The 14,700-nt window shown below is 42.5% G+C and overlaps 1 protein-coding gene across 1 annotated transcript in view; it reads right to left on the bottom strand.

The window, feature by feature from the left end:
- The window catches only part of LOC145397995 (glutamate receptor ionotropic, delta-1-like), a 262,257-nt gene that overhangs the window by 118,658 nt on the left and 128,899 nt on the right, over positions 1 to 14,700 (bottom strand). Inside the window, exon 3 of the mRNA XM_080270962.1 lies at positions 6,888 to 7,093. Within this exon, the coding sequence (XP_080127088.1) occupies positions 6,888 to 7,093 (206 nt within the window). The remainder of the gene's footprint in view (positions 1 to 6,887; positions 7,094 to 14,700) is intronic.

The raw sequence follows: 14,700 nt of genomic DNA, 5'->3' as shown, positions 1-14,700 counted from the left end.
TTTGTGTGTGTGTTTGTGTGTGTGTGTGTGTGTGTGTATTTGTCTGCATGCATATGTCTGTGTAAATGTATGTATATTTTTGTCCGTGTATATGTCCGTGTGTGTGCGTGTCTGCACGAATGCATGCCTAAATGTGTGTGTGTGTGTGTGTGTGTGTATTTGTCTGCATGCGTATGTGTCTGTGTAAATGTATGTATATTTTTGTCCTTGTGTATGTGTCCGTGTGTGTGCGTGTCTGCACGAATGCATGCCTGAATGTGTTTGTATGTGTGTGTGTGTGTGTGTGTGTGTGTGTGTGTGTGTGTGTGTGTGTGTGTGTGTGTGTGTGTGTGTGTGTGTGTGTTTGTGTCGGTGTGACAGTCAGTGTGTGTGCGCGCATGCATGCATGGATGCCTACATGAGCGTTTGTGTGTGGGGGGGAGGGTTGGTAGGTGTGTTATGAGTCCATATTATATTTACAAATCATAATAGATAGATAGATAAATAGACAGCTCTATGCACGCCTGGGAAAGGGAAATGATCTTGTAAGTTAACTGAGGAAAAGCTGACGACAGATTAGGAAGTAGCAATGTCAGGAGATGATGCAGGCAGTTTGTCAGCGAGATAGCAGGGGAACGAAGCCTAGTGACATACACACATACTCACACACAGGTTTCTGGAACTTTCCAACCACAGTGTAACACACGTGACACGACCCCTGTTTCGCCAGAATTTAGGAAAGAGAGCTCAGAAGGAGACAGGCCATAGAATCGGCAGGTAGTAGGGAGAAAGGCTTAGCAACTTGGAAAAGAGAGAGAGAGAGAGAGAGAGAGAGAGAGAGAGAGAGAGAGCAAGACAGGGAGGTAGCTAGCGGGACTCTACTTATACTTCACTCGTGTGTGAGAGACTTTGTTAATATTCCAAGACAAATAAAAATAGTCCCATACTATTCTTTACCTCTTCTGTCATTACATGGCAAAAGGGAACCAAGATTTTCTACTTACAAAACTCCTCAAGTATAACAACCGCTCGTCCACAAGTTCAATATATATATATATATATATATATATATATATATATATATATATATATATATATTTATATATATATATATAACTTCTCTACAAGTAACTACAAAGTCCTTTTTGTGACAGGTGGGTGTGCGGGCGCGGGTTGCGCTGGCCGTTGTTATCGTTTTGTTTTAGTCAACGTTATAATACATTAATTTCTTGCTGCAGCGTATTGAGTAATATAATTTTTTACCCATCCTGTTGTTGTATGTTAGTGTCACAATAGGTGACGAAATGTTTTAAGTATGAGGTCATCATGTGATGTAACTGCCAGTGAAGACTGTTGGGTGGGGGTTGGGTGGGGGTTTGGGGAGAGTTGGTAGCATGGGGAAGAGGCGAGTGAAGCTCTGTTCGTCCCTCTCTCTCCTCCTTCATGGGTATTATTTGAGTATCCCTGAGCAAAAATTAGTGTTCGTGAATGTACAGTAGATTTTGTTTTTTAACAGCAGAACAGATGAAGGAAAAAATGATTAAAAATAAAAATCAATATACCAGATTACTGGTGTCCTCTGTTCTTAAAATGTCTGTAACAGTTAGACTTGAACTGCTGTTGGTTGAAATTTTGAGGGAAACAACTCTGGGGAAGTGAGTTCCAGAGAGATGCAGTTCGGGGAATAAAAGAATTTTGATAGGCAGAAGTTCTGCAATATGGCTGTGTGACATTCCAGTCATGAGCGCTACCAGATGCCCGTGTAGCACGAGTGAAGGTACGGAGAGGTGGCACAGTGGATGCAACTTCGTCTGAGCATTTGCTATAAAAATATCTGTAAAATAATGCAAGGGAGGCAACATTCCTTCTTACTTGTAGGGGAGGTAGTTTATTAGTAATAGCAGGGTTGTTAATAATTCTAACAGCTATGTTCTGAATTTTGTCTAGTTGTTTTAATACAACCTTTCCACATCCATTCCACAAGGGTGAGCAATATTCAAGCTGAGAGCACACGTGACTCTTATAAATTATAGCTATCTGCTCGTTAGTGAAGAAGTTACGGACTCCGTACAATAATTCAAGAGTTTTGAGGCTGTTTTAGCAAGTGATCTGGCACGAGAGATCCAGCTGAGGGAACTGTTAAGTGAGACACCAAGAATTTAAATACTTTTGGAGATGGGAATATTTGTAGACTTGAAGGTAATACACGAATCTGGCAATATCTGTCTATTAGTAAATTATATATATATTTAGTTTTACTACCATTAAATGAGACAAGGTTTTGCCCCCATTCACTGACCGTAGATAAGTCTTGATTTATGGAGATGGCCGTAATGAGTTGAGAATTGGAGATATCAGACTTTGTAAATGGGTGTTTGAGAGTGAATGAACTATGAAGTGTTGAGTCATCTGCACATGAATGAATGGGACTGTGGGTGACAGGTAAGAGATCATTAATATGAACCAGGAACAGGGCCGGCGCCAGAACTGATCCCTGCGGCACACCGGCGTTGAGTTGAAATTGGAATACTCATAATCTACTTTTACTCTTATTTTTCTGTCATTGAAATATGAGGAAATCAAAGGAACAAAAGACTCCAGTCCACACCAAGGGAGCTCGTACAACAGAGAACAATGCCATACTCTGTCAAGAGCCCCAGAAATACTGAGGGCCCCTGCACGAGTTTCTCCATGTAGGCCGATTGATTGATGGATGGTACGAGTCAGGAGATTGAGTATGTCAATCGTGGATCTTTCGTGGCAAGAAGCATATTGTCCGTCACTAATTATTTTGTTGGATTCAAGATGTTTAACTATGTGTTTATTAATTAAAGTTTCAAATACCGTACCAAGAGATGTGCCAGCTATTGGTCTGCAATCACAGGGGTCAGAGGAACTTCCTTTCTTTGGAATTGGGTGGATATTGGCTTCTTTCCATGAACTGGGGAATGAAGAAGTACGTATGCATAGTCTGAATAATTTAGCATGAACAGAGACAAGTTCTGGGAAACACAATTTCAAAACAGTTGGCGGAATTCCATCTGGGCCTCGAGCTTTGTTGGTGAGTAAATTGTCTAGGATGGATTTTACATATCTTGTCTGTATTTTAAGTGGAACAGTTTCGGGAGAGTCAAATTCTAGTACTGGGATGTTCTGGCTGGCTTCCTCTATGGTAGAATGTCTGGCAAATGTACTGGCAAAGATATCTGCATTCCCACGCAGGTCATTTGTAATGTTGCCATCGGAAGATCTTAGTGGGGGAATGGATGATGACTTGTAAAGTTATTATTGAAAGAATTGAGTTGATCAGAATATTCTTTTGTTATTAGGGTTGTTAAGTAGTTGTTTTGCTTGATTTTGAAGAAAGTTTGATTTAGCGAGATTTATTACAGCTTTTGCGTGGTTTCTGACAATTTTAAATTTGATTCGTATGTTTTCCTTTTTAAGTATGAGTTATATGCTAATGACTTTTGGGCTGTTACTCTGGGATAGTTGCTATCAAACCCTTTTGGAGAATTCGATCTTTCAGTGAACTGTTGACTTGGTATGAATAAATCCATACCAGCAAGTATTAAGTAGCAAATGTGGGACTTCTTAGAATTGGCATCACTAGAGAAGAAAGACTGCCATGGAATGTCAGCAAGATAATTTCTAAATCCATCCCAATTTGCCCTATCAAAGTGCCATCAGGTCACCCTGAAAGGTTCAGAACGGGGAGGTTTGGGGGATGCTAACTAACGAGGCTTTGATGAGATTGTGGTCAGAGGATCCAAGTGGAGGCAATACCTCTATCCTGTATTGATCTGGATTATTTGTCAGGAATAGATCCAAGAGATGGGCATTATGGTTAGGATTATCTGGTATTCTGGTTGGTTGCTTTACCAGCTGGGTGAGATTAAACGATTCTGCAAACAGCTTGCACTCTAGATCAGCATCGTCAGTCCTGGGAGAATGCAATAACCATTCAACATTAGGTATGTTAAAATCACCCAGAATGGTAATTTCGGTGTTAAGGGTAAGGTTAATGTTACTCAACTGTGTGAATGTGGAATCAAATACACTGGGTTCAGAAGAAGCATTGGAGGAGCGATGGACTACACAGATACATTTTGTAATATTTTGACAGTTTAGTTTATACAATAAGTAATCAAAATTGGATGAAGTGAAGTTTAATATAGTGTCAACTGCATATTGAGATTTGATATAACAACAGGTTTTTCAGCCACTCTGTAAGACAATGAGATCCGTTAACCAGGAGGTATTAAACTGTAAATTAATTGTTTATCATGTGCCGAATTAACTTGCACTTTTTGTCGTTTTTCTCCAAATACCATCTACTTAACTACCATTCTGTCTTCCTAACTAAATACGTAGAGTACCTCCTGGTCTGCCTACGTTCCTACCTTTATCGGGTACTTCCCCACATACATCACTAACTTTATCTTCATTCCATCGTACCTACTCACCTACTTAAACGCCCTCCCTACCGCTCTTCCTCTACTGTTGGGAAACCTAGTAAAGAGTCAAGGAGAAGGCCAATAGTCTGCCGCAAGAGGGCAGGTTAATCGCACACGTCCACCACCGAAAACTGCTTACCCTGATCAAAGATTTTTACTTGGCGGACGGATCTAGATCTGAAGCTTTGAGCCCTTTCATGCATGGCCGCATGTTAAGTTTGATTAATTTCATCTGCAATTAGGTGCATTCATACGTGCGTAGATCCATCTCCAGTTCCATGAGAAGTAACTATATTCAAGTTTTTGCAGATTTCAGTATAATGACCCCAGTGTATATAGTCTGGTATCCAAATATTTATCTAACGTATTCCAAAGGATATCCTGAAAGCCAGGTAACAGTGACAAGTTATATTATTACTAGCCACGTTAGTCTATCTCCTGCCTTGTCATCTGAGGAGCCACATATCCACCCACCCATTTATCCACCTACCCACTTATCCATCAACCCTTTCAACTCACCCAGCAAAACCCACCAACCCCACCCCAGCTATGCATTCTGCCCAGTCACCTGGGAGACCCTATCAAGAATAACGACAGTCAAATATCAGGCCTCCTCCCCATAACAAGATCATTGTATTGGGTAGTAACCGTGAAGGAAAATTTTTCTCTTGTTCTTTCAATGTTTGTGAAGAGGAATATGGATGTTGTTGCAGTGACAACATAATGAAGTATAACTCTCACGGCTGAACCATTGTATCATTAGTGGTATTCCTTTTAGTATCCCGTCCATTAAATACTCTTAGGTAAGCAGCTCTCGTTTCGCCAAATGCAGTATAAGCATGCAGTGGGGTGAGATTACTGCCTGTATTATGACGTGTATTGATTCTAAGAGTCCTTTGCTGACTTAGTTTAGGAAACAGCTTAGGGGTGTGATTGAACATGAACATGAGTGTGAATGTGATGAAGTCCCGGGTTATTTTCAAAGAAGGCTCGTTCATGAAGCTGAGTGTGAAAGTCGCACCTCATCTTGGTTAGTGACTATACCACTCAGAGCGTAAATTTGTCAGGGGAGAGAAATAATATAGATTAAAGGAAACAAGCCAGATGTCTATCTTTGTAGTACATTACGGGAGAGAGCTAAACTTATTAAAATTCTTTAGATTTATATTTAAACCTCCATTTCCTTTTCTCTGTGTTCCCGATATTCACATTTTTTTCTTATACACGTTATTTGGTTAATATTCCCTGTTTGGCAAATACTGCTCGTTACATGGGTAAGATGAAAATGTTTAAGTATGTACAAAATAATGTACACAGATTTAAAGAGGATGTACAGTGCAGCATGACTATGGTGAGGCGTTCATCGCATTTGGTAATTGGGACGTGAGGCATGGAATCTCATCAAGATCAAGGAATTCCTCAGGTTGCTTGATCTAAACAAAGCTCAAGGTCTCCCCAGTACACAGCTGCGGCCAGGAGTAGCGATCCACCTTCCTCCAGCCAAACCCGTGTATGTGGCAGTGTCGCATTCACGTGCACTGCAGTTGCCTACTAAGTATTTATTTCGAAAATCTTTCTTCAACTGAAGCCTTGTGTTGAAGGATATAACGCTACTAATATCTACTTTGAAGTTTTCGCGATGATAACATGAATATATCTCATATGTTGTTTAATAAATGCAATGTTCTTATATTACAAAGCAAGGTAGCCGACATAAAAGTATGTATTTGGTTCCATTTCTTGACTTCCTCTAGATACGAACCTGCGAACACATGAGTGAACAGATTCGAAGCACTCATTTGTTACCAGGAGCCAGAGGGAAAGTGGTGGGTGCCTGTGTGTTTTGGAGAAATGGGGTGGCAATGTCAAATAAAAGAAACAATACATTTAGCAAACAATATATGAGATATATTCATGTTATCAGTGTCAAAACTTCAAAGTAAATATTAGTACGCTTATATTCATCAGCAAGAGGCTTCAGCTGAAGGGATATTTTCGAAAGAAATGCATAGTAGGCAACTGCTGTGCTCGTGCAAGGGACGCTAACTCATACAAAGGTTGGCTGGATGAAGGTGGATCGCTTCCCCTGCTTGCAGCTGTACAGTGTGAGGGTATAGCTAGTGCCATTTGTAGTCAAACGAAAATGCCGAAACCAGGGAAGGAAACAGCCAAGAGCAATAATTGGTGTCTCATTTAACGTTTTGCTAGCAAAATGGTTAAATTATTTGCATGCTAGCAGAGTAACATGTAATGTAAGTTAATTACTTTTTCTTGGCTTGATACCAAGAGGTGGTGGTATCATTTATAATGTTTTACTTCGGGAATTAACAATTCTTGTTGTCCTGGGGGGGGGGAGAAGCGGGGGGTCAATTCTCATTAAGGCTCCCCCCGCCTCCTAAACAGAGACAAAGGGAGAGAGAGAGGGAGAAAAAGAGAGAGAGAGAGACTCACATATAATGGGAATGGACGAGTTCTTCTACTCGTATTGTCTGGATGCCGTTAGAGTAGGCAGGGATGGTAAGGACGGCCATCAAGTTGCCAGTGTAAACAACAGCCAGGATCTCCACCACCAACCACCATGATATCAGCCACACCCGCGCCCACCACATACGCACCTTCCTGTCATCCATGGTTTGACCCAGCAACACGGCAGCCACCTGAAGCAACAATAGCATATATATATATATATATATATATATATATATATATATATATATATATATATATATATATATATATATCTCTGAATCGGTAGAGAGGCGGCTTGCAGTCCTGATGGACCCAGGTTCGAATCCTGGCTGGGGCAGGGGACAGTTTAAGGATTTGAATTTCATTTAAAAAAGCAGACTTTCCTGATCTACCAGATGACCCGCCGACATGTCGTAAAAATACCCCCGCTAATACCAATACACCAGTCCTGTATGAGACAGCCCTAGCATGTATTCAATATGGACGGTGGGTGTTAGCGCCGAAGTGGTGACATGTGGAGGTGTAGGAGGACTACTGGGCCTTGGGATAGGCTACTGCTCCCAAGACATAGGCCCTGAAACCTTTGCCCAGAGTCGGACACATAACATATATATAAATATATATATAAATATATATATATATATATATATATATATATATATATATATATATATATATATATATATATATATTGTTAAGAAGTACGAGTGCTAGCTAGGTTGTAGTGGAAAATTCTGGATAAATTTTAGTAGCTCGTCGAAGTTGACAGGAAGACTACTGGTGTGAGTAGACGTATTTTGTAAAGTTATGCATTAGTTTTAATTCTTTATTTTGTTTTACTTATATTCCTCTTTGTTAATTTTTGCAATATTCAGATTGAATTTCAATTTGTTTGCTAACGCAATTAGTGTTATGTAATATAAGAAATTTCTCGAATATTTTGAATGTCTGCAACTTCGAACTCTGTTGCTGCTGGGATTACGTACAACATTCGAATAGCAAGGAAGGTTATAAAAAGGATGTGGGAGGGAGCAAAGTCAGTCAGTTCACCTGTGGCCTTTATGAAGTTGGTGTACCTCTGGCACTTGTGAAATTGGTCAAGTTGGCAAGCAGATGGTGCAATTATTTGGGAAATATGGACTACGAACGCAAGAAGCCTGCGCTATTATGACGCCTGAGTTGATCCTGTTCATTGAAAGGGTGACCCCATGTGGATCAATTCACTGGGCATCGTCATTTGCATACTGAACTACTGCTGTTGAAGCCTGTGTCAGTATGGGAAGAGGATGTAACAAGTGGTCCCAGGAGAGGGATAAAAAAGTGCTGCAATGAATAAAATTTTTGACAATGAGGCGGAAGATGTACAGACAAGACGCCATGCTAATCAGGAGGTGGCATCTCTGGCTGCAGTCATGAAGGTACTACAAGCAACACCAAAGGACAGAAAGAACTCGAGAGAACTTGAACAACAATTATTAGAACAAAGTGAAAAGCACAAAGAACATGAGTGGCTTCCAGGTATTATGGAAGCAACAGAAGGAGTTACAACTGAGGATGCAGGGACAATCAAACGCTTTATAGGGAAACTGAAGGAAAAACAACAACAGTTGAAGGAGGAAGTATATGCTGAACTACAGCAGCAGAGGTCTGAGATGACCAATAACGTGATGGAGTGTGGACTGCACGTGCACATCTAGTTAAAGATTATTAGTGGGATAATTGAGGCTGTAGAGAAATCTTGCATTACTAAACCTCAGGTTAGTGTAAGGGGAGCATATGATTATAAGAAAAATTTACTGTGTAGGCCCTACACTGTAGGGCAAATTCTGATGACTCCCAAGCATCTGAAGGTAGCATTACAGGGATGAATAGTCCAAATGTAGAAGTTTAGAGTCCTTGACTTAATTTTAGTGCCCCAGCTTTTATGCCCCAAATCAGTGAACTGCATGGCTATAATGGGGATGCAATTAAGAAGAAATCTCAGGAGTTTGATGGTAAAGTATTTTGGGAAACTTATCTTGTGCAACTTGAGTTATTTGCAGATCATTACGATGACAGGCAGAGGGCAATGCAGCTCACTACTGGCCTCAAGAGTGCCGTAGTGGAGATTCTTTGCCATTTGTTAGCACAGGAAAGAAACAGTTATTGTCACGAGTTGGCTCGCGACATCATTTGGTGGGAAACTGCGAACTAGTAGAATCCCAGTGTTTATCGTTCAGTTAACCGCTCACCCGGTCGGGAGTGTTTTCAAAACAATTTTTCTCTGTCATAAGTGATCGTCTTTGTGCGAGACATTAGTGCTTCCACTGAGCGATTTGTTATCTGTGTGTTTCGCTCACTCTAGCTGTTGGTAATGCGGCCACAAGCACTTGCCTCTTTCCCACGATTTAGTCAGTCAAGATTTGTATGCCATGGAGGCAGGTTGTGTGTGGCAGTGTCCTTCCTCAATGACACCTAGTTCCCACCGCCGCCGTATTCCCACATAGCTGTGATTGGCGAGAGACAGCGAGTACAGTGTCCTTCCAGTAATGTCGCCCAGTCATCTCCTTAGTCCACTCTTTGACCAGTATTTCTTTTCGTTTTATTCCTAGGTTTAAGAGTTAGCTTTTGAGTGAGCGAGTGAGTGCGATCTCATTTGAATTCACTTTGAAATGTAACATAAATTTATTCCTTTGTAATCAATAAATTTAACAGTTCTTTTTCTTTGAGCTTAATGTAATGTAAATTCATGTTTAATTTTTCTATAATTAAGCTTATTTCCCTTATAACTCCTAGCTTGCATAAACGCTTTGCTATTCATAAGTGGTACTTAGGCCAGTCTTGTTGTATTAAGCTTAAAATCCGTTGTGCCATCTAGGAGTTAATGCATCAGCAAGAACCTGATATCATTAATAGTATTAATTATTGAATGTCAGGGGTGAAGTCACTTTCTCCAGAGGCTAACAGTACTAATAAACAGCATTTGTGAGTAATTAGTCTCTGCTGTGTATTGTTGAGAAAGTTTATGAATTCTCGTTCCTAGAGAATCGGTGAAGCAAGCCAGAATAAAGTAATCATTGCTTGATTTTCATAAGACAATTCATTGTCCCTGCTCTTCAGTATTATTGAACATTATCCTTTAATATTGAAATATTTTAAAAACCCCGTGACAATTGGCGACCTCATTCCAGGATGTTAACTCTTAGCTCTAAAGCTATTCACGAGATAATACTCACTTGTTCATACTTAGGTATTTATTATTAAAGTCTATAGGCACTACCTTACTGGTGATTATTGATTCATTTTTATTAATTTATATAATAGTTTTCACAACCAGTTGTTTGTTAAATTTTCTTTCTTTACCAGTTTAATTAGAATAAACTGGTCACCACAAACTTGTGCCTATATTCTTTATTGTCGATTATTGACATCTTTCTCTGAAAAAATCACAGTCAGTACTGAGTCACTAGTTATTTAGATTGAGTTAGCATCATGTCCACCAGCGTCTATGTACAGGAAGCCAAAGATATGGGTCTTATGGACCCAACTGGAATTAAGAAGTACATCGTTTCACGGTTTAATTACGAGCAAGAACGTGAGAAAGATGCTCGTGAAGAGCACAGAATCCAACACGAACGCGAGCGAGAACAGCGCGAACACGAGGGAGAACAGCGCGAATACGAGCGAGAACAGCATGGACACGAACAAAAACAACATGAACTCGAGTTAGAACAAGAGCGACAACAACGCGAACACGAGCAAAAACAACGCGAACTCGAGTTAGAACAAGAGCGACAACAACGCAAACACGAGCAAAAACAATGCAAACTCGAGTTAGAACAAGAGCGACAACAACGTCAACACGAGTTAGAACAAGAGCGACAACAACGTCAACACGAGTTAGAACAATGCGAGAGAGAACGTCAACACGAGTTAGAACAACGTGAGAGAGAACGTGAATACGAGCGTGAACAACGAGAACATGAATGTGCCGAGCGAGAAGCACATGAAAAACATGAATTTGAAATGTTGAAGCTCAAGCGAGATTCCTTGGCTTCAGACACGTCTGGTGCAGCTGGTCAAAGCTCCACGAGCGTTCTCCCTGCACAACTTATGGCGACCCCACACATCAAGCTTCCCCCATACAAAGATGGCGAGCGAATCGAGCCATACATAGCTCGTTTTGAAGACATGGCTCAACTGTACCAGCTGGATGATTCAGCTAAGCTGCTTCAGTTTCTTAGCCTGTTTGAGTGCCCTGCCCTCGATATTCTCCACAGAATTCATGGAGACAAATCTCACGTATGAGATGATGAAGGCCGCACTCGTCAAAGCATACAATCTCACAGTTGACGACGCCAAGAGTCAGTTCATGAAGGCACGTTTACAGGATAAAGAGACTGTCGTTCAGTTTCTTGACCGGCTTACTGCTTACTTAGATAAGTGGATGGAGAAAGATGAAATTCCTTCCATGCGTGAGTGGATAATTGACCTTATGCTGCGCTCGCAGCTGGAAAAGTCATGGCCTACTGAACTTATGGCTCAACTTAAGATCTGCCAGGTAAGAGATGCCAGCCAAATGGTGAAGAAGGCTGACGCATTCTTTACTGTATACGGGTATTAAACTTGCAAGCAGTATACCTGGAACAGGAAACCTGATAAATCTGGGAAACTGTCTCAGACTGAACCCCAGCAACATGGCGGTTCTCAGAGTAATGGCCAAGGTCCAAAACCGCAGAAGAAGGACCAGGGGCAAATCACTCAGAAACCTGAGTGGAAGCGGTACGATAAGCACAACCCTAACCAGCAGCAGTACAGGTATTTCAAGCAGCAGCAGGGCAAGGACAAACCACGTACCATAACCGTCAGTCAGGACAATCGACTTTAGTGTATCGGAGGCAGGATGCAAATGCAGCCCTTATGCCACAACAAGCGTACAGTGGTGCCAGCTCCACCAGTACAGGTACTTTGCAGTTCACTAGTTCTCCTGCGACAGTGAACCCCCCCTCCGCAGGTGGTCAGTGCTCCAGCTCCTCAAATGGTGAGCACGACCCCTCAGGTATCAAGTTCTCAGGGCGCCACATTTGCTGCATCGTTTGTTCCGCAGTCTCACCAATGACTGGCTGCTACCTCCTCGGACCCTTCCACCAGTAACACTGCCTTTCTTATTCAGCCAGGGTTTGTGGGAGGTGTTTCTGTAAATGTACTGAGAGATAATGGTTCCTCAGGTTGCTCTGTCAAGCAGAGTTTAGTTCGGCCTGACGAGTACACGGGTAAGCAGATCCAAGTTAGACTTATTGATGGATCAGTGAGATTGTTCCCTGAGGCACGTATCCAGGTGGCATCTCCATTTTACACTGGTACGACACTCACAGTTGTCATGCCAGAACTTTTATTTGACCTCATTATCGGAGTTTGGAAACTCCCTGTACTGTTGTTTCCAGATGATACTGTGTTGTTGAGTGAAGATGAAGGGGAGCTGCAAGGCTTGGTGGATGAGTTTGAGAGTGTGTAAGAAACGGAATCTAAAGGTGAATGTAGGGAAGAGTAAAGTGATGGTCTTTGAGAGAGGTGAAGTTAGTGAATGTACAGCAAGGTTGGATGGTGAGGAATTGGAAAATGTGAGTACGTTTAAGTACTTGGGTAGTGTGATGAGTAAGGATGGAGGTTTGGAGGGTGAAGTGCTTGAAAGGGTACAGCAGGGAAGAAAAGTTGCTGGTTCTTTGAAAGCAGTGATAAGAAACAGGGAAGTGAGCATGGAAGTGAAAAAGTTACTACATGACAGTATTGTGATACCAACTCTAACGTACGGAAGTGAAGCTTGGACGTTGTTGGAAGGACACAAGTCAAGAGTGAGAGCAGTGGAAATGAGTTATTTAAGAGGAGCCTGTGGAGTCACGTGGAAAGACAGGCTGACAAATGAAGATATAAAGGAGCGTTGTGGTGTGGATGTGGATGTGATAGGAAGCGTTATGAGGAACACACTGAGGTGGTTTGGCCATGTGGAGAGGATGGAGGGTGAAAGACTGACGAAGAGAGTGTATGTGAGTGAGGTGGAGGGGGGAAGAGGGAGGGGGAGGCCAAGGATGAGATGGAGGGATGGGGTGGAGAGGTATATGAGAGAGGGGGGTGTGAGTTGGGAGCAGGGCAGAGAAATGGTGGGGGACAGGGCGACTTGGAGGCGATTTGTTTGTGGCCACCCCAAACGGGATTGAGGCGTCTGGCAATAGATAGATAGATAGATTATCGGCAACATACCAGGCGTCAAAAACAGTTGCGCCGTAGATGTTGCTACTCAGACTTCGGCTGTTGCAGTAACACGAGCCATGGCCAAGGCTCCGAATCGTGTCATCCCGTTGACCGTCGCAAAGCTGCAAGATTTGATTCATAGTCAAGAGGTTGTCCAAGAACAACAGTCTGACCCGACACTTGCCTCAGTGCATAAGAAACTGGAGGGTAAAGTGAATAAGTATTCACAAGGAGGTCAAGCCAGGTTCCTTCGCAAGCGAGGATGGGTATACCATGAGTCACAAACACCCCAGGGCGAGTTTCGACTGCAGATCGTTGTTCCCACAAAGTATCGCCGGGCAGTGTTTGAATTGGGATCATTGTTCAGTCACTGGGAGGTCACATGGGCCAAAAGAAAACCTCTGACCGCATCCATGCTGACTTTTTCTGGCCAGGAATGGGACAGAAAATAAAAAGGCTTGTGCATTCCTGTGATGTGTGTCAGCGTACCACTGACCGGGGACATGTCCGTCCTGCGCCACTGAAACCAATGCCTGTAATCTCTGAACTGTTCGAGAGAGTAGCAGTTGACATTGTTGAGCCAATCTCTGCTAGGGCAAGTGATGGATCAAGGTATATCCTCACTATTGTTGATTTCAGCCTATGGTGGCCTGAAGCTGTGCCCCTTAAGAATATAGAGGCCATCACTGTTGCTGAGGCATTGATCGAAGTGTTTGTTGCGTAGGTATCCCCAAAGAGGTCTTAAGCGACCAGGGTTCACAGTTCACCTCTGTAATGATGAACGAAGCATTCAGGTTGTTGTCCATCCGAGGCCTGCGAACTACGTCTTATCATCCCATGTGTAACGGGCTGTGTGAGAGGTTCAATGGGACTCTCAAGAAGATGTTAAAGCGCATGGCCGCCGAGCAGCCAAAGGAATGGCTGCGGTTCATTGCTTCTCTTCTGTTTGCTTATCGAGAAGCCCCACAGCACTCCTTGAAGTTCTCACCCTTTGAACTGGTGTATGGAAGGTCGGTCCATGGACCACTTCAAGTCCTTCGCGAGTTATGGGACGATGAAGAACCCAACCCTGAAGTCAAGACCACCTACACCTACGTCCTTGATCTAGCTGACCGCCTCCAGGCGACATGCCAGCTAGCTAAGAAGAACTGATCAAGGCGTGTGAAGTTCAGAAAGCATCTTATGATAAGAAGGCAATACTTCAGAAGTTTAGTCCAGGCAATAAGTGCCTGGTGTTACTCCCCACTGGCCAGAACAAGTTGTTGGCACAGTGGAAGGGTCCATTTGATGTAGTAGAGCACATTTCAGACCTCAACTACATAATTCAGATGGGGAATCTTCGCAAAAGGTTCCACATTAACATGCTGAAGGCTTTTTATGAGTCAGGCCCCAAGGAGACTGGCCTACGAGTAGCTGATGATAATGACCAGCCACTGAAAGAAACAGGGGCAGCCGTGGTGATCCCAGCTGATGACCATGATGACGAGCCCTTAACCGCTCAGTCCCGTCAGGAAGGGACTGTCGGAGATGTTTTACTTAACGCTGACTTAGCATTAGGTGATCAGAA

The sequence above is a fragment of the Coenobita brevimanus genome, chromosome 44, assembly GCF_032717465.1.
Source record: "Coenobita brevimanus isolate Jiangsu-jjx chromosome 44, ASM3271746v2, whole genome shotgun sequence".
Classification (NCBI taxonomy): domain Eukaryota; kingdom Metazoa; phylum Arthropoda; class Malacostraca; order Decapoda; family Coenobitidae; genus Coenobita; species Coenobita brevimanus.
This window is presented reverse-complemented; position numbering and strand designations above follow the sequence as displayed.